This window comes from Lycorma delicatula, chromosome 6, assembly GCF_047948215.1.
Source record: "Lycorma delicatula isolate Av1 chromosome 6, ASM4794821v1, whole genome shotgun sequence".
Lineage (NCBI taxonomy): Eukaryota > Metazoa > Arthropoda > Insecta > Hemiptera > Fulgoridae > Lycorma > Lycorma delicatula.
Genome location: NC_134460.1, coordinates 112,043,060 through 112,066,405, shown reverse-complemented (window position 1 = coordinate 112,066,405; position 23,346 = coordinate 112,043,060). Strand labels below are relative to the sequence as shown.

Genomic DNA, 23,346 nt, shown 5'->3' with positions numbered 1-23,346 from the left:
TTCCACAAGCTAGAATTCCCACATCTTTCAGTCGTCGATATAATTGCAGGGATGAAAAAAAATTTTCCATATACAAATGATATCCACAATTTTCATAACCTGCAATTAGAATGATAACTGTACGTTCAGTAATTTTTTCGTTTACATTTTGTTCCTCTCGTTGTCTCCCGAGATATACATTCATATCGAATGTGTACCCAGAATTATCGAAAAGTCTGTAAACCTTTATCCCAAAGCGCTTTCGTTTACTAGGTATATACTGCCGAAACAAGACTCTACCCTTGTAGGCGCATAAAACCTCATCAACTACAATTTGTTGTCGTGGATTACAGAGTTCACGAGATTTCTGACGAGCAATTTAAAATATTTCGCGTACTCTCCAGAGACGGTCATAGTTACCAGTTTGCATTTCTGATTCTATTGGTGGATCCTGGTTAGTGAAGTGTAAATACTTCAAAATATGAAGAAAGACAGTTCTCGGTAATGTATTCCCAAACCAAGCGAAATGGGAAACCTCGTCAGTTGACCAGTATTCTTGTAAAGTGTGTCTTACAGTATGACCCATTTCCAGGATGATTGCAAAGAAACGTTTCATCTGGGCAAGACTAACGTCACCTTGAATTCTGTCCTTAGGTAATGGCCTATCAGGTCTACGGCTTTGAAAATACAAATTAGTTTGTGATGTTACTTTTTCAAGGATAGCCCCAAAAAACAACATAGATACGGCAAACGGCGTCTGCCCATGAATACGGGGATCAGGAATATATTCAGGCACATTGTGTAAATTCCTACGACGCTTCTTAGGCCGACCTCTCTTATGAGGAGCGGATTTAGCCAAAAGGTCGGGATTCTTTACAAATGCACCTGGTTCCGGACCCGTAAAAGGCAAACTGTTTAGTGTGTCATATTTACACCTATCAGTACAAACTAACCAGGGATTTCCAAGAACCGGCAGACGACCTTCCAACTCGTAACCTTCGTCATCTGTAACTGTTTCGTCATTTTGGGCCCGGTCAGTTGGATTTTCTTGTAACTCCGCCGTGTCAAGTTCCTCATCTTGGAGAGGAAATTCAACAGCTGGTTGCATTTCAACATCCAACTGCACTGGAGAACGATAATGGATTTCATGAAATATATTACCGTTTCCTTCAGCATGTGGATGTAGAACTGAACCGGCTACATTTATTTTCTGTTCCGTGTCAGTATCACTAATCGAATGACCTGGATCATCATCGTCGCTACTAAAATTCAGGAGATGCGGTTCCGAAAAATCGTTACTCCTAATTTCAGTATTTTTGATGTCATCCAAGCCCTCAAGGTCGTCACTGTCATTTTCGTCATAATCTGAAAGTTCTTCGTCAAGAGCAAACCTAATCTGTTCGTCATTCATTGTCTCGATAAAAAAAAAAATTACGGCAAATAAAAAAAAATCACAAATTTAAAAAAAACGCCCAATATGTGAAAAAAATCGCACTGAATAAAAAAAAACCGATGTAATTTTGAAAAAAATAATGAAATAATATATTACCAACGGAACGCCGGTTTGCGATAGTAAGTTACTTACTGCAGTTCACTCGTACTCACTCACACAATAAAGTAACATATGTTAGTATAAAGAAAGAGATTCAGTAAAAACTACGTTTTATAAAAATCCCCTCCACTTAAAAGGCTATTCGGATTGACAAAAAACTATTTTTACTGTATACTGTTATTCATTACGAATCGGTATGTGTTTCATTGATGCCGATATCTTTTGTCAGAAAAGATTTATTAGGCCTCAAATAAAAGTGACACATTTATGACCACAAATTCCTTTTTTTTTTGTGTGTGCCGTATAACATAACTTATTATGTGTTTCAATACATCGTTATGTTGCTAATATAATAAGCTAGTTTTGTAAATAATAAATAAATCCGTAACCCTCATAGCAATTATAATACACCAGTCACACACACACACACAAGCATATTTCTGAGAAAAAAATGGTCATATTCTTTCTTGTCCAAATAAAACATTTTAATTCGTATAACTATAGTTCAAATTGTATAATAAAACTGATTTCTTTGTGAATATAAAAAAATATAACCGACTTAGATCCCATATAAAATGTTTTTGTAACAGCGTTTTAAAACTGTCACCGCACAGAGCCACTTTACTGGCTTCCTGATCTGAAAAGGTTAAACTGGTCTTCATCTAGATCATCTTCCATTTCTCATTCTATTCTTCTATAAATGATCCTGGTTACTAATTTTGAAATAATATATAGAAATTAATTCTCATATCTTTCTTCTTCAACTTATTTTGACATGTTGAAAATAATATATTCTTTGAAATCAGAAATTTTACTTCTATTTGTTATCTTTATCTTTTCCTAGAGACTATTCACATAAAAAGGTAAATTTTTTCCATTTTGGTTTCATATTCATTGCTAAGGTAAGGTATGAATTGAACCTGCATTATTGACATAGTTTTGAAATTTGGATCCATTTTTACTGAATATAATAATTCACAAACAGAATGTTGTTGTGCAGTGTACACACACATGCAAATTTACTCTTACAAGGATGTTCCACATTTTTATTCAATATTTACCCTATTCTAATTCTATTAATTCTTTACTATTTTTTAATAAAAATCAGACTAACGGTCATGACATTCTACCAAACTTGATAAAAGATGCAATGATCAATATTAATAAAATGTAGCATGAACAAAAAAATTAAGCACAATAATAAATCTATTTAAAAAAATAATACTAAATGAATAACAAAATTCATAAACAAACTATTTATATCTAGTTAGTGAAAACCAGAAATCAAATAAACAAAAAAACTGGCTGTGTAATTTAGTGCTGGCTTGTCCTCCTCGTAGAGTAGAACTATTGAAGATTGCTAATTACAGTAACAAATGTTACTATATTCTGAGAGAAACAATAAAACAGGAAAAGAGTAAAAATGTAACGTTACATCAGTTTTACTTTTTGGTAACAAAAATGAAACTAATATTACATCATTGTTTGTATTATTGTTCTTCCATTTGACTTTTCATTTTTTGTCTTGCTGAAATGACTTAAAATCTGGAAGAAAGAACTAAACTAATTTTTACATACAAGTACAAAATAAATGTGCTAGAAAAAGTGTTTAATGAACGCCATCCACATAAATATGTTTCACACTCTTACATTGTAAAATTTGTAAAAAAATTCCAAGAAACTGGATCTGTCATGAACAAGAAATGTGCAGGGTAAAAGGTTTTAGATGAATTAACTTTGGTTGAAATCTTGGAAAATGTAGTAGCTAATCCTTAGAGCTCGATTCGTAAAATATCCCATGAAACTGGGGTTTCTTATGGTTCTGTTTTCACTACATTAAAATTGAAATGTTTTCTGTTTATAAAATTCAACTGCATCAAGAACTGAATGAGGATAATGCTGACAGGACTGAATTCTGTGAAGAAATTTTCAATTAATAGATGCCAATCCAATGTTTATAAAAAATATTTGTTTTTCTGATGAATTTACCTTATTTCTGAATGGCTTTGTTAATAATCTGCTGATATTGAAGCGATGTAAATACTCATGATTTCAATGCTGTAAACAAGCAGCATCCTGAAAAATAAATGTGTTGGCTGGGATTTATGGTGATTACATAATTGGTCGAGTATTTATCGATGGGAATTTGACAGGTGAAAAGTATTTGCAGTTGCTGGATGAAGTTATTCACCCACTAATAGTCCAGGTCTTAGAAAATCAGTTAGATGACAATGGTAGCATGTTACTTAACAAAGACATGCTTCACTTTTATTTCAGAAGAGAAGCACCTGCTCACTGTTCACTTCCAGTTCGACAATGGTTGGACCAAATGTTTCTGGATAGGTAGAAGAGGAACAGTTGAGTGGTCGGCAAGATCTGCTTATCTTACAAATTTCAACAAAGACTTTATTATTGTTTAAAGGAAAATGGGAATCATTCTGAATAAATGATTGACAAATTGATACTTTTTTTTTACTGAGGTAAAAAAAAGTGTTTCATTTATTATTTAATAAGGACTCTTACTGTTAAAAACATTCATAAAAAAATTAACTAATCGATGATTTAAGCTTTATTTTTTGATTAACAATTATTCATTTATGAATTAGTTTTTATTTAATTAATAACTTTTTCGTATGTTTAACTGATGTTATAATGCTAGGTTTACTGGTATGTTTTTTCAATGCGGGAGAAACAAAAAACCCATATTTTTAATAAGAATGTACGATTTCAGATCTAATGCTTTGGGCAGTAACACTGTATCCCAAAATAACCTGAAAAAACCACATTTTTAATCATAACTTCAATAACAGTGAACCAATTTTTATCATCTTTGCACCAAATTACTTGTTATTCAAAGGGCCTTCCAATAAGGTGTCACAAGCTTCATTGTCTCATTTAAAAAAAGTAAGTTTTCAACCCTTGAAAATTTAGAAAACATTTAAAGGTGAAATTCTGTTGGTAATTTAAAAAATAATTTTCAGTTTTAATCCACAGTAATTTTATAGTTATCTTTGTTGAACTAAAATTTCAAAAAGTACTACCCCAAATGGTTTTTTGTACCTACGGAGCGAAGCGGTGGGTGGATTTTAACTTTCTTTCCACCAAAATTCATTACTTTTTTTGGGTTGTCAATTAATGTAATTAAATATTACCATTGCCATTTAAGATTTTTGAGTTAGGGTAGGTGTAGCAGAGAGGGTGGGTTCCCCCTTTTGAAAATAATTTTATAAAGGTTCCCCCTGAAAATGATATACATGTCTGCAAACAGAAATACAATGGGACTGATAGCTGTTGAATAATAATTATGGTAACTTTTCAAATGATCACCTGGTATAATATTTCTTCAAAATGTCTTAAACTTTTATTATTATTTACATTTCTTAATTTCCAATAATTCCAAATTGGTTTGAATATCAGAAGTAGTATGTTTATTGTTAATGAGGTGGTCAGCAACATTAGAAAACCCCAATTTTCTATATTTATAGTGTCTAATATGTTCATGAAATCTGGTTTTAAAAGATCTACTAGTTTTACCTATGTAAATGTAGTCACAGTCATCTCAATTTATTTTATAAATTCCACGCAAATTGTAAAGTTATATGAATCAGTATGATTACTGTTTTTTAAATGTTTTATTATATAGTTAATTTGTTTTGTATGCAGGTTTAAATTTACCTTTATTATAAACCTTATATTTTCAACAATGTTATCAGTATCCAATATATCAAATTATATTGATCAATATAAATCCAATATCCAATATTGATCCAATATAAATATATATATATACTGTAACAAGACTGGTATAGCGGACCTGAGTAATGGATTCCTACCAATTATTATAAAAGTAATACAATAACGATTGGAAACAATCCAGAAAGGGACAAAAAGAAGAACCCTTTTTGTAAAGAACAGGTCCGTTTTACAATTGTCTTTTGTTATACTGCCCTTAACACACAATGAACACCTGTTGTATAGTGAGAAGAGACCAGGCTTGGAATTCATGGGAACAAAGCCTCGGTCGACTGTTCTCATGCTTAGACTTGGGTACGGTCTGGCAGGTAAAGCCGCTAGTAGTATAAATAGCTCTGGAAGACCAGCTAAAAATCAGTTTGGCAGAGTTCCACGAACCAGTCTGTGAGGTGTTATGACTTCAGTCCCACAAGGGCAGTTTTGCGAGGAGAGAGTTGTATGAATTCAGCAGAGTTCTGCAAACCAGTCTAGCGAGATGTACAACAGTCCAGCGTGGAGAGTGACAGGTATGAGTCTGTGAGACATCAGTCCAAGACAGTATCTAATCAACGAGTCAGTCAGCGAGGAGAGTATCTAATTTGATACAATTAAAGTGACACCACGAGTAATTCAGTAACTTATAAAATTACTATCATTGAGTTACAGTAAAATTATAAGTGTATAAATGAAAGAAATAATGTAATAGACTTCATTCAAAAACTGTTAAGAGAGACAAAAAAGAGATTTGCAAGTGAATCTTATGAGACTGCTTGTTAATGGGTGTGAATACTAGTTTTCTGTTTATATACCTGGAATAAATTCTGAACGATTATTTATTTTTAACTCTCTCATGTGTAATCTGTATTTACTTATTTACTAATGACATTTATCACTATTTGATATGTAATATCTTGATTGCTATTCTTTGTTGATTACGCTTTGTTGATTTTTGTCTGTTTTTATGTCATGCTTACTGTTTTGATTATGTTATGTCTTATGTCATGTAATTATCATTTACTACTATTGTCCTGACTATTATTGTGGTTGTAATTACTATATTAATATTTGTGTTCATTAATTGTTTTATTATTTTCACTTATTATTATCATTATTGTATTTATTATCATTATTAATTTGCCTGGTTGCAATTTAAACATTTTATACCAATAAACTATAATTATATAAACATTATAAATTGTCAACAACCTCTCAATACCTGATTGAACCGCATGCAGAACCATCACATGTGACAATATATATATATATATATATATATATATATATATATATATATATAAAATGGTAATTAATTTGGTTTTCTTTATATGTATATGTAAAATATATATATATATATATATATATATATATATACAAAGAAAACAAATTAATCACAATCTTTTAAGAAGATTGAAAAAAACTTTATTTAGTAAATATAAATACATTTTATTTTTAAAGAAAACAATATACATAACTTAATATTGCTAAAATAATTACTATGGCATCTGTTTATGTAATTATGCATCTATACAGATAATCATCTATTCTTAATTTACAAAGGCAGCTACAGATTAAAAACATTTTTAATGTGGTAAATAAAACCTTTATTAGGTGTAATGTAAATGCGTAGTAGAGACTTAGTTTAATGCAATAATAAATAGACACCGTTAACATAATAATGGATATAACTATAAAGATTGTGAGAAGTAAAAAGATATTTAATGAAGTCATAAGAATTTTAACTTTCTTTTTTTGATTTATTTTTTATATTAATTCATATAGTTGAAAGTACAGATTTTCATGAGTCAGTGTCAAAGAGTATTGCACACTGAACACAGAAAAACTGCACATAAATTTTATAACCAAACATATTTCTATAATTACTCATTTTTTTATTACAAAATATTATTATTTTACTAATTTAAAATCTGGCTGCCTATTTGAATGAAACTACAAACAAATAAAAATAAGCTGTGTCAACAATGTTATTTTTAATATTAACATCATCTGTGAGGGTTATTTTTTAGTTTTAACTAAAAAACTTTTTTTTAAAGACTGCGATAAGTATTTTCTGAACTGTTATCTACAACAGAAATTTTACTTTTATTATGTTCCTTATCATTACTATTGTTTCCCACTATTGTAGATCCAAATGAAATTCATCTTTTTGTTTCTCCCGACTGTTGTAACGAATTAAAGTTGGGTGTTTAGAAATTATTTCACAATACGCATGACACAATCTACCAAACTCAGGAACTGTAAGCTGAAATGGACGTAATGTTTGTTCAATATCAGCCAATTTACACATCTCTTGAGCTAGAACTTCTTGTGAAGATATGGGAAATAATGTCCTGTAAAAAGTAATATATCAATTCATTAGAAGTAATCATAAGAAAGATCAAGTAAATAATTATTATTAGTTTTAATTATAGCATTTGAATAAGTACCATAACATATTTATGCTACATTAACACATTTAAAAGCACCAATATATGATTCATCTTAACCATAACTTTTCATAGTAATAGTGATTTCATTACTCACTGTTTTTTAATAATTGTTCATTTGCCAATACAGGCAATGATGTAACATATAAGGAATAAATAGTTTATGATAAAAATGTAACCACTTATCTTTGATTTTTATTTCAATTCGACAGAATAAATTGAGTTTCATACCAATCATACCCTTTCTATTTATGTGAATAAAAACTGTAGAAATTATATAAATTAAAATAAAAATCACCTTCTTTTTGCCTATTTTCTTGTTAGTGCAATTTAAACTTTCCAAAGCTTTGAGAGGAATATAAAATATTACTATTTAAGGGAGGCATTAAAAAAAAACAACAAAAAACAGGTATTTTAACTCTCAATAAAGGAAGGAAAATTTTGTTTGAATTTAAATATGTTTTTTCCACACCGATATAATATATACATAGTTTCATTTCAATTAACTATGGAAATGATGTCTTGAGCTCCTAAGGACTCCAACGGGAATCTTCCCATTGCATGGAGAGGGTTGGGTCTAGAAACATTTCTTGGCGTGGAGTTCTGCTTTAGTCTGGATCATTTAAATAATAACTTAAATCAATAGAGAATATAAATTACATTTTTTAATGATTTTATAATTTTGAAAAAAATGAAAATTATAAATATTGGAATGTATGTTTATGTTACAAACAATAATTATTTTTAATTACAGAAGCTTGTTTGTTTAAACTTACTCAACACCTCTAATTAAGTACTTCTGACGAAAATGAAAAATACATCTTGTGACTTTTTCAACTATTTCAAAAGGCAAATCAATTACTGGTGTATGTAATGGAACAAGATGTACCACACCAACATCAACATCTGGTTTAGGCACAAATGCTTTACCTGCAAAAAAAAATTTTCAGTAATGTTAATACACAAACATATATGCAGAGAGAAAATAACAAGAGGGAAAGGTATTTGTTTCAAAAATGCTTCTGTACAGCAGAGCCGTTCCTAGCAAGGCGCTTTTTCTCTACTTACAGCCATACATCTACTTCTCTCCACAAGTGCCTTGTTATAACTACTCGGCTACACTTCTATTCACGTGAAGCAGAATGAAATAGTACGGTTTTGGTCATTAGCAACTTATTTGAGCCGTTGCAATACTATTACTGGTGAATGATTATTACCAAAATAGATTTGAATGAGTAAACAACATGCATCAAAAGTTTCCATAGCTAAATTTATAAATGAAAAATATTTGTTATTATATATAACAAAGTGGGTATTATTACAGACTAAATATATCAATATAAAACAGAAAACAAATTTATAAAACATAAAAGTTTTCTATTTTTCCCATGGCAATAATAAATAATTAATTATTTTTTATTATTCTTTAGTTCTTTTGTAGGCCAAATGGCCTATTGCATTTTTTATGTTCTTCATAACTTATATCAGTAAAAAATATCACACCGATGATGCTCTTGTCCTTTACCACTAACAGATTTAATGTTAAATATTTAAGAATACTATGACAGCATCAAAGAACTGGCTGACAGATTAAAATATGTTACTAATTACTAGAGACAAAAAGTTAGCTATTTACAAAATTACTACATAACGTATAACATGATAAAATAAGTCTCTACAAATAGTAACACAAATTAATTTTAATTTCATCATAAAAAAAATTGTACTAGTTACCAGGTATGTTAAATTTATGTTCAACATGACACCAATTCTGACACATAACAGATAGGCGGCACCTTTGTGGAGAAAGTATTGGAGCAGCTATTCTTTCGGCAACCTCTTTTTGAAATGTCAGTGTCATAGCCACTCTTCCATACCTCCAGGCATTTTTCCTATTTATAAAATTAAAAAGAAAAATAAATTTAAAAATTAGAGAAATAAAGATTTTCTTAATAAAGTAACATTAATAAAATTCTTATTTAGTCAGCATTTCTTTCTTTTTTATTTTATTGTTTACCATTACTACTGACTGCTGTGGTTACAAGGTAGTAATGTGTAGAGATACTTATAAATTCACTTATCTGAAATAAAGCTGTACATAATTGTGAACTAAAACGACTATAAAAAATTAAAAAACAACTCTGAGCCCTTTCCAGTATTAAAAATGAGTTTTTTTCTTATGATTGTGACGCAAGAGTTTTTGTTCTTGATTTTCTTGTTTAGTTTTATATTATCTGTGGTGCGTCCTGGTGTAAGGCAACTTTCCTTCAGATCAATTCTATCTTTATTTGTATAACTGAGATGAAAACTGGTTTTTTATTACTAGCTTGCTATGAATGATAGATGGTGGTTTACTTCATAAGGTTCTTTACAATCCCTTAATGTATTTCTTTTTTTTGTCCATGTCAGTGTACTGAAAATATCATTTGTGTATGCTAATATCTATTAAATATGTTTGTTGCTTAATCTGCAAAACAGCGCTACTATTTTTGGTAAACAGATAATATAACCTTCAGAAGCATTTTTCAAAAAATTTGAATAAAATAACTGAAATAGATTGATAACTGAAAATTATACGTAAATTGTTTTATCTCAGTCACATACTTTAATTATTTTATACAAATTTCAGTTCTGAATGAGCCGATATCTTTGTATGAATGAAAATGGTCTTTTAATGAATGAAAATAATTAAACCTAATGGTGAATTAATTGGTTTTCACAAAACAATTCTGGAATATAGTCAATGTTAGAATTGTTTCCTAAGTAGTAACACTCTTATTTAATTTTAATTTTATTGGAATATATAAAGTTTTTTCAAAGTCACTGACTACTGTGGTTACCAACCAATGACAATGACGAGAGAATTCATTTAAAACTATACTACATAATGCATTGCTTAACTTTGATTATAAATAGGAGCCAGTTAGTTAAATGTTGTTTTCTTACTGGCATCTTATCCTTCTCAAATTCCAACTTACACGATACTACTCCCCAAAATGTCTTTAAAGAATGCGGTTTACAATCTGACTGAGAACCATTTAATTTATCACTCATATTTTAATTGTTTCAAACCTTTTACATTATGCAATAGTAGTTTTTTCTACCTGAGAATATAAAATAGTCCAAAACTATATTCTTCCTTCAGGTAGCAGATAAAACATATGAACACTGCAAGAAAATTCCCAGTTCAAACTTAGTAAGGCAAGTTCAAAAACAACACAAAACTATTTCACAAAAATCTGTAACTGTGTGAAAAAAATCCTAAAAAAACATGAATCATACTTACTTTTCTGAAACTGCACGTAGCCATCTAATAATAAGAGGTGTTGCAACATTAAATGGTAAATTACCAATAAGATGAATACTTGGTGCATTTTCACTCCACTGCCTTAAATTACACTCATTAAATATTCTTTCCATATTAAAAGTTAAAACATCTCCAAATATAATATCCATCTGACATGGTACTGCTTCAGCCAACATCTAAAACACGATCATTACATGTGATCATTAAAACACGATCATTACATATTTTGTAAGAAATTTATTATATAAAAACTAACTACTCCATTAGAAAAATTGAATTATTCTTGTGGCTACTTATTTTCTAGAGAAAAATGATTACAGCCATATAAATTTAAGCTAGCAAATGAAAAATCACTAATGTGATGCTCCCATCATGGGTTAAAATGCCTTGATCTCCTGACAGTCTGTAAAAGGATAGGTACCCCATTACCTGCACAACATTGAAGCTAATCCTTGGTGTGCGTTGCTTTTTCAACTGAACCAATTTGAAAAAATTATTTCGTAATTAGTCTACTTTTTTCAAATGACAGTCTAAATAATAATTATACAATCTCTAACTTATTTACCCTTGATTTTATTCTTTTGAAAATATTTGGGATATAATCAAGTATATAAATAAATAGATGCATTATTCAGATCGTTATACAACACATAGATCTAATCACCAAAGGTAAGTCCATAATTTCACTGATTATAAATAGGTACGGATCCACCTTTTGTCAGGTCAACTTTGAAACCATTGATCAAGCAGCATTGTAAAGTAAAAAATTAATGAATAAAAAATACAAGCATTTGTGGTCGATAGTAACACATAACAAAATAATTATATAAAGTAAAAATGATGCAGCTATATAAAGATAAATAAATAGAATTTATACAAAATAATGTAATAATTTTGAAGTATTAATTGCTTAACATCTTAGCGAGTGTGTATTAACCAAGTATAATTGAGTATTAACCAATGTATGGAATATTAAGTTTTATGTAAGTATATTTAAAAATATCTTAAATGAATAATATTGCTGCTATAAAGGGCATTTTAAATAAATTGACCAGGAAACCTTCAAGGCCTTAACTAGAGCATCATAAAGCCCTTTCTTATTGAGCAATACATTATTTTTCATAATGTGAAAATAGTTCTGTTGTCTGATTTGATATTAGCAAGTACTGTTATCTTTTAGAAATAAATTATTACTTTTTTGTAAAGGTTATATACATAAATATAAATGCATGGAGATGTTATAATTTTTAGTGTAAAAAACCGTTGATCGCATTTACTGGTGTAGTAATATACTTCTGCTTATTATTACAGAAATACTGAATAGTTAAATCTGAGCCTTCAGGTCTGAGAAGGGAGATAAATACTAGATCAGGTGATGGCTGGACTTCCACAACTCTGCCACAATTAACAAGGTAAAATTAAACTAATATTCAAACATTTTTTAACTTTCAGGGAAAGTAAAGAAATTGAATGGTTTACCTTGGAGGGCCAGAAAACCAAAACAAGCCCATTTGTTAATCTGCTTTGTCATTAACTGCATAACAATGAGCTATAGGAGCCCCCTTTGTGGGGGATTTGAATAAGACCATATCAACAGAGACTCATTCTCAGAGTCCTTCTGACCCCTTGACCAACTGATACCAAAATTAAATATCAACTGTAAACAGAAATAATTGTGCTAAATTTCATCTTAACTCGTCCATCCAGTCCAGAAATATTAAAAAAAAAACAGGCCATTATACACGTGTGAAATATGAAACCAGTAGTTGTGCGAAAACACTGATGTGCAAAATTTGACCAGATTAACATACTTTCCCTTATACAGAATACTAGATAGCTATAAAATACAATAACATTGAAAGTTAAAAGAATTAAATATTTGTTTCAAATATTTGAAATAATTATGCTCAGTTCTGTAATAAGTTCATTGGCATCATCATATATGTAATTAAAAACTTTGTTGATAGTTGATATTTTTAAATAACAAAGATGTATTAATTTGCTTTTTATTGCAGTAATTGGAACTACTGATTCTGCGTAAACTACTAATAAAAAAAAATCAGAATATGAAATAAGCTTTTTAAAAGCTTTTATTTAACTCGGTTTAGGAATAATCAAGTCATGCAACTGCTATATCTTTTGATCTATCGTATGAAAATCAATGAAATTTGGTACATGTATGTAACTTCGATGACAATACAGCACTACGGTGTCGAAATTTGATATGACCCACCCCCACGCGGTACTCCTACGCTAAATTCATGCATTTAGTTGAAAATTTTCTCATGAACTATCGTATGAATATGATTGAAATTTGGTACACGTATTTAACTTCAATGTGTAAAAATAAATATTTTTACTTTTTTAAAAGCTTTTATTTTTAGTTTTAAAAAAATACAAAAAAACAACAAAAATATATTTGATTACATATAAAAAATAATTTTTAAAAAAAAGCTTTTATTAACTAATATTAATATTAACATTAATAAAAAAAAGGAAACAAATTAGAAAAATCCTTTAAAAAGTAAAAATTAGGAATTAAATCAAATTTAGAATTTTAAATAAAAAAATATAATATATTAACAAATATAAAAATGCACTGAAAAGTAAAAAATAAATTATATAAATATCTAATAAGTAACCAATAAATAAAAAATAAATGTAATAATTATGAAATTTTAAAATTAAAGGTAATGAAAATATTTAGTTAAATAAAAGCGTGGTGCAGTTTTTATAGTATTGTTTTTTTAGTATTGTTTATTTTTATGGTATAGTTTTTAATAAGTATTTATAGACATTTGCTGTATTTTAAAATATATTTTTTGTTTAATGAGGTTGTTTAGTATATGTATATACTTTATTTATCTGTACTAAAATAACTCAAGTTTTAATTCTTTGGTGGTTCAAATTTGCATCGAGATGACCTTTAAGGATTAATAAGATTAAAAATAAAAATTAAATTTAGAAATCTTGCATAAAGTTATTACATTTTGACGGTAATCTGAAAAATTATTAATTATTATAATTGTAATCGTAATTATGAATTCATTAAATAAAGATTCATAATTAATTAAAATGTTTTTTGTATTTTTTAAATGATTTACATTAAATACAGAACTAACAGATTACACTATTCACAGAATAATCACATAACCAAACAATCAGTTTTTAATTTAATTATACTTGACTAAGCAAGAAAAGGATGTCTGTATTATTTCTGCTGTTAAAATAAATGTTAAACCTTTTATCAAAAATGTATAAAATTTATTTTAATTATTCTTAATTGCTTTTTCTTTTCAGTAGAATTTAAAATTTTCAGGATATCAGAAAACTCAAAAATAACACAAAAAAGTGAAACTTTAATAGTTATTGTGGATTAATCAGAAGTTATTTTGGTTCAAATTTTTTACACATAAAAACTCCTTTTGAAAATCATACAAATTATGAATTTATTTCTAATAAGCAAATTAAATTATTAATATTATTGTATTAAAAAATGAAATAGCTTATTTATTTTAATCAACTGATTACAAACAGAATCATAAATAAATTGCTGTTAGGAAGCAAAGCAGTCATTTCATACATGAATTATTCAATTGATATTGGTAATTACTCAGTTTATTACCAAATAAAATTACATAACGTACTTTCTGTAAAATTTTATTTAACATAATTTAAACTAGCTTTGTTCTTAGCATTGGGTAAATCTATACATTAAATCACTACTTTTCAGCTTTTTTAAATTGTCATATATATATATGTTTTTAAAGAATAAATTTTAGGATCTTTAAACACATAACTTATAACTGCAGGAAGAAAAGTGAAAGATACAGTATCCCTATAAAAAGGGATTAAACTGAATATAAGAAACAGCTTAGTCTATCTATAAATATATTAAGGTCTAACTGGCAAAATTAAAAAAAAAATTGTTATATCATATTTGAAAACTTGTTCAATACAATTGTTAAAACATGTTTATATTTTTAGGGTAAAAAGTAGAAATGATTCACAGTATCAACAGAATTAACAGGCAAAAGTCTGATCCATTATCAAGCATGTGTATGGGGCATGCACCAACAGGTTGTTAGCACCTGTTACCAAAGTGTAAATGATATTGTGCACGAGTACAGTGCTGTGTATCTTACCTCTAATGGAGCTTGAAACCTCCTATCTTTTTCTATAACAATCAGTTTAGATGGATTTTTTCTAAGGATTGACCGAGTAATTGATCCAGGTCCAGGACCAACTTCACACACTTCACCATCTTTAATATTTCCAGCCGCACGAACTATCTTATCTGTTACACGTGAATCTAATAAAAAGTTTTGAGAAAGTTCCCTAATTGCTCTTAAACGGTATAATTTAATAATATCACGAACTGAATAAAGTGGTGGTAAGATAATTTTACTTGCTTTTGTAGCCATTTTGTTACTTATTATTATTATTATTATATTACTTTATTTATCATCAGATTTGGGAACCAGTACAGGAGGTTCAAAATCGTCTAAAAATGTTTCTTGTTTTACAGAATATATTGAGTAACCATAAATTCCAAATACAACTGCTCCTAATCCAAGACCAGTGTAAATATTTTTCTGCCTAATTCTTCTTAATCTTTCAACTCTTTCTCTATTTTTTGCTTCAACTATTTTCATAAATTCTAGAGTTGATTTACTTAGCAAATGTTTTTGTTTTTCTGGATCAAACTGTTTTAACTGATCATCTGCCATTACAGGAAAATCTGAAAGTAGAAAAAGAATACTTCAATACATAGTAATACAAATTAAACAGCATTACTCTTAACACTGCATTAAATTATTTATTATTCTAAAAATAAATCATGAACCATATAAACTTATAATTTTATTTATTTAAAATATCTAAATGTCTTACAAGTCTTAAATTTAGGAATATAACCAGAATGTTTAAGGTTAATGTTTGATTTATTCCAAAATGTTATAGAAGTGTCATCAGAGTACAAATGTACGTAACAACTCTTCAATTGATGCTGCGGAATACCTGTTTTAACAACTGAAAGACAGGTGTTTCTAAAGAGTTATACATTTTTTTCAATACACTGATAAATTCTTGGATATTACTGAAAGACGGCACATAAGTTATATACAACTGAAAAATTCACATTATTTATGATCTTACTGTGACTTGATATTATTGGAACCTTTTATCAAATCTAAAGCAAAACCACCACATACTCTCCAGCACTGATTTTAGAAAGAATAGTCTGAAAGAAATCAGTTAATGCTGAAGTTGTATAAAATCCTTTCTGTACAATCCTTTTGAAGCTTATTGATTGGGGGAAATATTTTGAATTATTTGAGATGTTTCATAAGGTGTGTGTTACTTTTTTAAAAATAACTTGTTAACAGTTGGTGTTAAAGATTTTGGTTTATTGCTGAAAACTTTTTTTAATAAAGAATAATTGACAAAACAGACTAAAGGATCTATCACATATTCTTGACATTATTTTAAAACAAAAGATGATAAATCATTCAACTACATTACTTGTTAAAACTGCAAATTAATTTATATTTTTCATGACTAGAAATAAAATTGAAATTTTAGTCATCAGTTATGGCTGTATTTGGAGAGAAGCTTTTGCATACAGAGAATGGAAAGGACTGACTGAAAATCTATCTAATTCACTGATTATTTATCTGGATTACCATTATATTGCACAGGCAAGTCCCTTCATACTTTTAAAATTGGTAATGTTTTATAAATCTTTGATTTCATTTTCAATGTTTTCTTACATGTTGTTTATGTTATCTCACTATATTTCCAAAAATGTTATACTATTACAAAAAATAACATTAAACATTTTTATAGAAGTGATAGGAAATTAAAATGTTATCTTAATTTGAAAATATGAAGGATTTCTATATTTAAATTAAAATTATTTTTGTACATTCTTTAAGAGAAAGAATTTTTTTCACAAACAAATCTATACTTTTTTAAAGTAATGCATACAAAACACACTAAAAGTCTGCCACCACAGAACGTGAAGACTAGATTAAATAATACAAAACAAAAGGAAATTTGCAGAAGTTTAGAGAGTAACACACAAATATTAGGCATAATATAAATTTTATCAAAATAGTATGAATAAGGCTTGGCTATTTATTTTCCTAAAGTGTATGTTGCAATTTGCTCAACTACTGAACAATAAACAACCCCCATGGCCCAAGTATATGAGGAAGATATGTATGGCATTTAAAAGAGGTGTAACATACAGATTAGGCAACCATTCCTGAGATGTGTGGCTAACTGAATCCCAACCATCAAAGAACACTGGTATCTCCTGTCTACTATTCAAATCCATATAAAAGCAACTAACTTTTACTAGGGTTTGACCTTCAACTTCAAAACTCAGCTGTTAAATTACTGATTTGCAATGACAAGGTAATCAGTAGACAAGCCCAAAGGGCAATTTCTTTATTACATGTAATTTCTTAAAACTAGCTTCCAAACATTCTGGAAACAATGATGATTCCACATAAAACATAAAGTAATTTTTTTTTCATAAAAAGGGAAAAAAATAGTTAAAATGTAATTTAATAGCTAGTTAAAAACACAACTTACTTAAGTAAATTGTAGAAAAAACGTAAAACACATGTCTACCATATTAAAAAGGAAATTGTGTTATAGATGAACACTAATTTCGAAGTTTTCTAATACACACACACACACACACACACACACACACACACACACACACACACACACACACACATACACATACACATACACACGCGCACTTAACATTCATGCCAAACACACTATAATGTAATCCCTAATTTCTTGAAATGAAAACCTTGGCCATAATGAGTTTATTAAGATTAACCCCTTACACTAAATACCATAATATTATGTCAGTCATATGTGCTGAAAAAGATGGTCCCATTATATTATATTTGTCACTTTTAGCCAATTTTGTTTTGCTATACAAAATAATGATGATATATTTTGGTGCTGGCCTAATTTCTCTTTTTACATAAAATTCTTAAGTGCTATGTAAACTATAAAGTGAAAAAAGGTTAAATTCTCTCATTGATTTTCAGTAGTCGATTGTGAAATATTTTGTTTACATACAGTTGAGTTCTGCTTTGTACAGGTTTACTTTGTGTTACCCACTGGCTTGGTCTAGTGGTGAATGCATTTTCCCAAACCAGCTGATTTGGAAGTCGAGACTTCCAGCATTCAAGTTCCAGTAAAGTCAGTTATTTTTACACAGATTTGAATACTAGATTGTGGATATCGGTGTTCTTTGGTGGTTGGGTTTCAATTAACCAGACATCTCAGGAATGGTCGAACTGAGACTGTACAAGACTACATTTCATTTACACTCATATATAACATCCTTATTCATCCTCTGAAGTATTATCTGAAAGGTAATTACCAGAGGCTAAACAGGAAAAGAAAGAAAAGGTTACTTTGTGTGAGCTGATAAGTAATTACTTTTGTAATTTGTTGTGTCATATGTAATTCCCTTTTTAGTTGTGAGCTACTGTTTGTTTCACATATTAGATTTGAGTGTGTGCAAGACTGTACGAACAGATGAAGTTTGGTGCTGATTCTTAAATAATTAGTCATAAGTTGATGTTATTATCAATTCTTTATTATATTTGAAAATACCTTTGTGTGTATAAATTGAATGTTAAATATACTTGAAGCATTAAATGAATTATTTATGTATTATTAAATGTTTATTATAATTGAATTATGAACTGAAACTGTTACTGAATGAGATTGTACAAGAATAATGCGATTGCCATTTGTAGGCAACTGGCTGGAACTGAACAGGAGTGACGACTGAAGAATGAATAATGAATGACCACATGAATGACGATGAACATGCTTAAGCTGGAGCCACTGCTTCATCAGGAGCAGGGTGTATCTGAAAGGAGCTGTGTGAACTGTCAGGCGTTGATTGCATCCGAAAGGAGCGAGTGACATGTAAGGAGCTGCTGAATCAACAGCAGCCGAATGCATATGAAGGGAGCCGAGTGTACTGTAAATATCCGAATGAATCTGACCAAAGCTGAAGAAATAAAAATTAAAAAATCCTATTAAATACATTTAAACGATAATAACAAAATATAAATATGTAAAGAGTATTTAAAAATTAATGAAACCTAAGTCTGAACACAAGACAATGGTTGAGAAAGTGAAAGGTAAAGGCATTGCAGATCTTTTGCATCAGCTTGAATCAAATTGTAGTGATAGTGGCTCTGATAGTGATGGACATGTAACTGCAAATGGGGAAGATGTTGAATTAATTGTAGAAGGCGAAATAATTGATGAAAACATTTTACTGATGGAAAATAATGCTCCAGTAACAGAGGTTATATGTAAAACAAAGGTTATTTACAGGTATGTAAACTACCATTACACCAATAAATTTTGTGTACCTAAAACGTTTACTGTTGAACATGGTAGTTAATGGATTACAATAATCCTATGAATTATTTAGATTATTTGTAACAGATGAACTTGTATAAGAAATTGTCAAACAGACAAACCTCTATGCTAAAAGATTTTTTATCTTGTAAAGTTCTGCAATAGTTTTCATATCTCAAGGCTTGAAAACCGACAAATAAAGATGAAATATTTGTTTTATTGACAGTTTACATGACAAATGGCCTTGAATGGAAGCCCAGATTAGATGATTATAATGCAAAGAAAAAACTGTTCTAAACAGGATAAATTTTATCTCTTATACCCTTCAGCAGGGTAAAATTACTTTCTAGACTTTTACATTTCGGTGATAATTCTCAGCTCCCCATAAAAAATAAGAACTATTTAAAATTAGTCAGTTTTTGATTATATCTGAAAAAATTTCAAGAAGTGTACACTTCTAAAGAAACATTGCTGTTAGTAAGATTTACTGTTAAGGAAGGGGTAGCTAAGCTTTCGCCAGTTTATTAGAATAAAAAGAGCATGATTTGACATTAAATCTTATGTAGTTAGTGTATTCACCTGGATACATTCAAAGTATTATTTTGTATGTAGGTAATGAAACTAATATTACAAAAAATCATGTCTGTGGACACTCGGCCAATTTAGCGATTTCAGTTTTGGAGAATGGGCTTCTAGATAAGTTAGTGTTTACACAATTATCACTGTAGTCCTGAACTTGTAGTGCAGTTGAACCAGAGAAATACTGACTTTGTAGGAACAGTGCAGAAGAATAAAGTAGGTAGGTGTTCCTCAAGAAATAGTCAAAGTAAAACTTTAAAAAAATGAATTTATTGCACTTACAGAAAAAAATGGCAGATTTATGTTGTTAAAGTGATTAGATAAATGTGAGGTCCTGTATCTTAGTACAGATCATAAAATACATTGTACCGAATTATAAAAAAAGGAAAATACAATGTAGTGCCCACAATTAATACACGACTTCAACACAAATGGGTGGTTGACAAGGTAGATCTGATGCTGTCAGTATATCCTATCAAAAGGAAGAGACAAAAATTGTGGTAAAACAAAGTTTTGGCATTTGATAAATCAAAATATTTTCAATATTCATGTGTTATGTGGAAAAGGGGAAGGTAAAATGAAATCTTTGGAATTCAGGGAAGCACTAGTAGAGGCAATCAATCACTGAGAACCACTGGCTGAAAAAATACGACCTCTTGTGGAAAGGCCTTCAAGTTCAGAAAACCCTCAGTGTCCAGGAAAGTCATTTTCTAAAATACATCCCTTTAAAGGAAAGAAACAACACTCGACCAGATGGTGTTTCATCTGTTCACTGGACAAAAAATGGAGAGAGAGTAGGTATTACTGTACTCCTTGTGAAATAGGATTTGTGTGCAATGCTATGTTTCAAGATATATTGCACTAAAAAAATTATTAGTTTAGAAATTATATATGTCTAAATAACAGAACATTAGTTTAGGTAGCTAAACTAGTAGTATTTTGTGCAACAATATCTAATTTTTTTTTATAAATTTTATGAAAAATGTAATAGCAAAAATTGTGAAATAAAGACATAAACGAGCACAAAGTACTATTTGTAAATAAATTATTATTATCATGTAATAAGTACTATATTTAATTGCAGGCAAACAGATAGAGTACCATGTATGAATGAAACATGATGGGAAATTGGTGAAATGTAAGTTAAGATATTAGCTTATACAAATTATATAATTGACATATAAAAATACTCATATAATTGTCCAATATAAAAATTTGTAAGATAACACCATCATCTTTTAAAATAAACAGTCAAGAGATTAATTCTATTTTGACTAAAATTATTTTTATTTCGTTAAATCAAAATCGGCGATGAATCTATAACTCATACAGCCAACAGTTCAAGACCATAATGAAAACGGATCTAATCATAAATTATATCTTAACATCAAACAGAAATTATATATTATTATAAATTACTTTTTAATATCATAAAATAAAAATTTATTTAATTTTTATTATCAAGTTTCTTTAAGTTCAACCTAATTTCTTTTTCCTGTTTAACCTCCGGTAATTATCTTCCAGATAATACTTCTGAGGATGATATGCATGAGTATATATATTAAGTGTAGTTTTGTACAGTTTAAGTTCGACTATTCCTGAGATGTGTGATTAATTGAAACCAACCACCAAAGAACACCGGTATCCACGATCTAGTTTTCAGGTACAACCTACTATGAATGCGATTATAACGTTTGTTGATAGCTGAATTATGTTTAACAGTTTTTACAAAATAGTGAATATGAATTACAATTAGTTAATGTAAACCAAAAAAATAAGTAAAGTACACGAGGAATAACAAGTAAATAAACATTTTACATCTCCTATACCAGAATACCGACACTTGCTGAACTTGAATTCAAATAGAAAGTAAAAAGTGTTATTACTCACCAATTAAATAAATGTATTTAAAACGAATTTCTCTGCATATAGATGTTGAAACAAAATTATTTGGTCATAAGTTTAACAATAAATTCCATAAAAATTTTAAGATACTTTAGGACCTCTTTATTAATACGCTAAGGTTATCTTTAGTTAAGCACATATGATTATAACGATGATTCTGCTGCTCGCGGATAATTTTCGAAGTAGACTGCCAGGCGTATTTGGAAGCGGTTTATTCGAATGATAATTATAACATAAACAGTGGCGGCTCGTAGCTAAAATTAGTGGGAGTGCTGCTCCAGAAAAGTTCTAGCCTTTGCTTTAAAATTTTGTAAAACGGAAACAACATGTATAAAAAGAAAATTAATTCAGAAACTTGATAAAATGCTAAAAGAACAAAATCAAACATTATTTATTTACTTTTTCCTTAATTGTTACAGTTCAAGCTTGATCTGTTCATTTAAAAATGAAATCCATTCTTCTTGTTTTAATTTAAAACAAAATTTAATCTTTAATTAAAATAAAATAACCAAAAAATTTAATCGAATAGAATAGCTGGAGGCAGGATAATAATCTAATTCTACAATTTATCACATTCAAGAATATGATTTTAAGCACAACTCACACGGAGTAAAAAAAAACCTTCCTTGTACCAGCACACCAGGGTCGACACTGTGGGGGTGATAGTGCTCTCTCTCCCTCACAGCCTCACATGCAGCTTCCTCCTATGTGTGCATGCGCACAACAGCCGAATACCACACCACTGGAACTGTGAAGCACATAGTTCCATACAAAGATTTTTATATCTTTTTCATAAACTGGGGGATGGCTACTGACATCAAGCTTAAGAATTGTGTATTGTACAAGTATAAAGAAAGAATTAAAGAAAAAGGACTCATATTAAATGTTATCAATAACATCAAGTGAAAATAGGGGGTGTTGCAGTTCCTATATGTGAGCCACCACTGATAACAAAAAAAGGTTAAATAAGTAGATATTCAAATGTTAGTAGAATTTCTAATTACTGATTAATGCTCTCAATTATTCTGAATAGAATTTCCATTTCAACTACCACTAAGAATGTATCTATTCCTACTTTAATAGAAAGCAATCAAGAGCATGTCATTTGAGTTGTGCCTGCTTTTTTAAATGTTTTTCACTTTATAATATTTTCTTTTTCTAGAAGATAATTTTGACCATTGTAGGCTACCACACCGATTATCATACTTATTATCTTGAATTTACTGAGAACTGGCTGGAATAATGCTTCTGAAGACTTTCCATATCACTAATCCCATGAAAGTTTTTAAGCTGTGGGTAGGAAAATGTCTTCCAAGGATTTTCCCTTGCAGTATGAGATTTTAGATCCTATAGGTATCTTATCTTCATAAGAAATGAATAAACATAAATAGGCCAGACATTTTTTTATAGGAAATTTTATTCTCTGAAAA

General features: G+C 29.1%; 2 protein-coding genes and 1 long non-coding RNA gene across 3 annotated transcripts in view; 1 reads left to right on the top strand and 2 right to left on the bottom strand.

Moving 5' to 3' along the window:
- Window positions 1-23,346, top strand: part of LOC142326126 (uncharacterized) — a 40,871-nt gene that overhangs the window by 9,293 nt on the left and 8,232 nt on the right. The window contains exon 3 of the long non-coding RNA XR_012756702.1: window positions 12,326-12,426. This is a non-coding gene — a long non-coding RNA (uncharacterized LOC142326126). The remainder of the gene's footprint in view (window positions 1-12,325; window positions 12,427-23,346) is intronic.
- mtTFB1 (mitochondrial transcription factor B1) lies at window positions 6,693-15,438 on the bottom strand. Its single transcript, XM_075368323.1, has 5 exons — window positions 15,160-15,438; window positions 10,994-11,190; window positions 9,442-9,599; window positions 8,484-8,637; window positions 6,693-7,611 (listed from the first exon to the last, which is right to left on the bottom strand). Exons 1-5 carry the CDS (start codon window positions 15,436-15,438, stop codon window positions 7,398-7,400), a joined length of 1,002 nt encoding a protein of 333 aa, XP_075224438.1. The 3' UTR covers window positions 6,693-7,397.
- Window positions 15,472-22,050, bottom strand: Ccdc56 (Coiled-coil domain containing 56). The gene is made up of 2 exons (XM_075368324.1): window positions 21,902-22,050; window positions 15,472-15,755 (listed from the first exon to the last, which is right to left on the bottom strand). The coding sequence occupies exon 2, from the start codon at window positions 15,742-15,744 to the stop codon at window positions 15,472-15,474; it is 273 nt and encodes a 90-aa protein (XP_075224439.1). The 5' UTR covers window positions 15,745-15,755; window positions 21,902-22,050.

What these genes read in the sequence shown, in the direction of transcription:
- mtTFB1 (XM_075368323.1), bottom strand. Translation starts at nt 15,438, where the DNA reads ATGGCTACAAAAGCAAGTAAAATTATCTTACCACCACTTTATTCAGTT. An exon ending in CTACGTGCAGTTTCAGAAAA is followed by an intron (nt 9,600 to 10,993) that starts GTAAGTATGATT and finishes TTTTATAAATAG; the next exon opens with GAAAAATGCCTGGAGGTATG. An exon ending in TACTTAATTAGAGGTGTTGA is followed by an intron (nt 7,612 to 8,483) that starts GTAAGTTTAAAC and finishes TACTTTTTACAG; the next exon opens with GACATTATTTCCCATATCTT.
- Ccdc56 (XM_075368324.1), bottom strand. Translation starts at nt 15,744, where the DNA reads ATGGCAGATGATCAGTTAAAACAGTTTGATCCAGAAAAACAAAAACAT.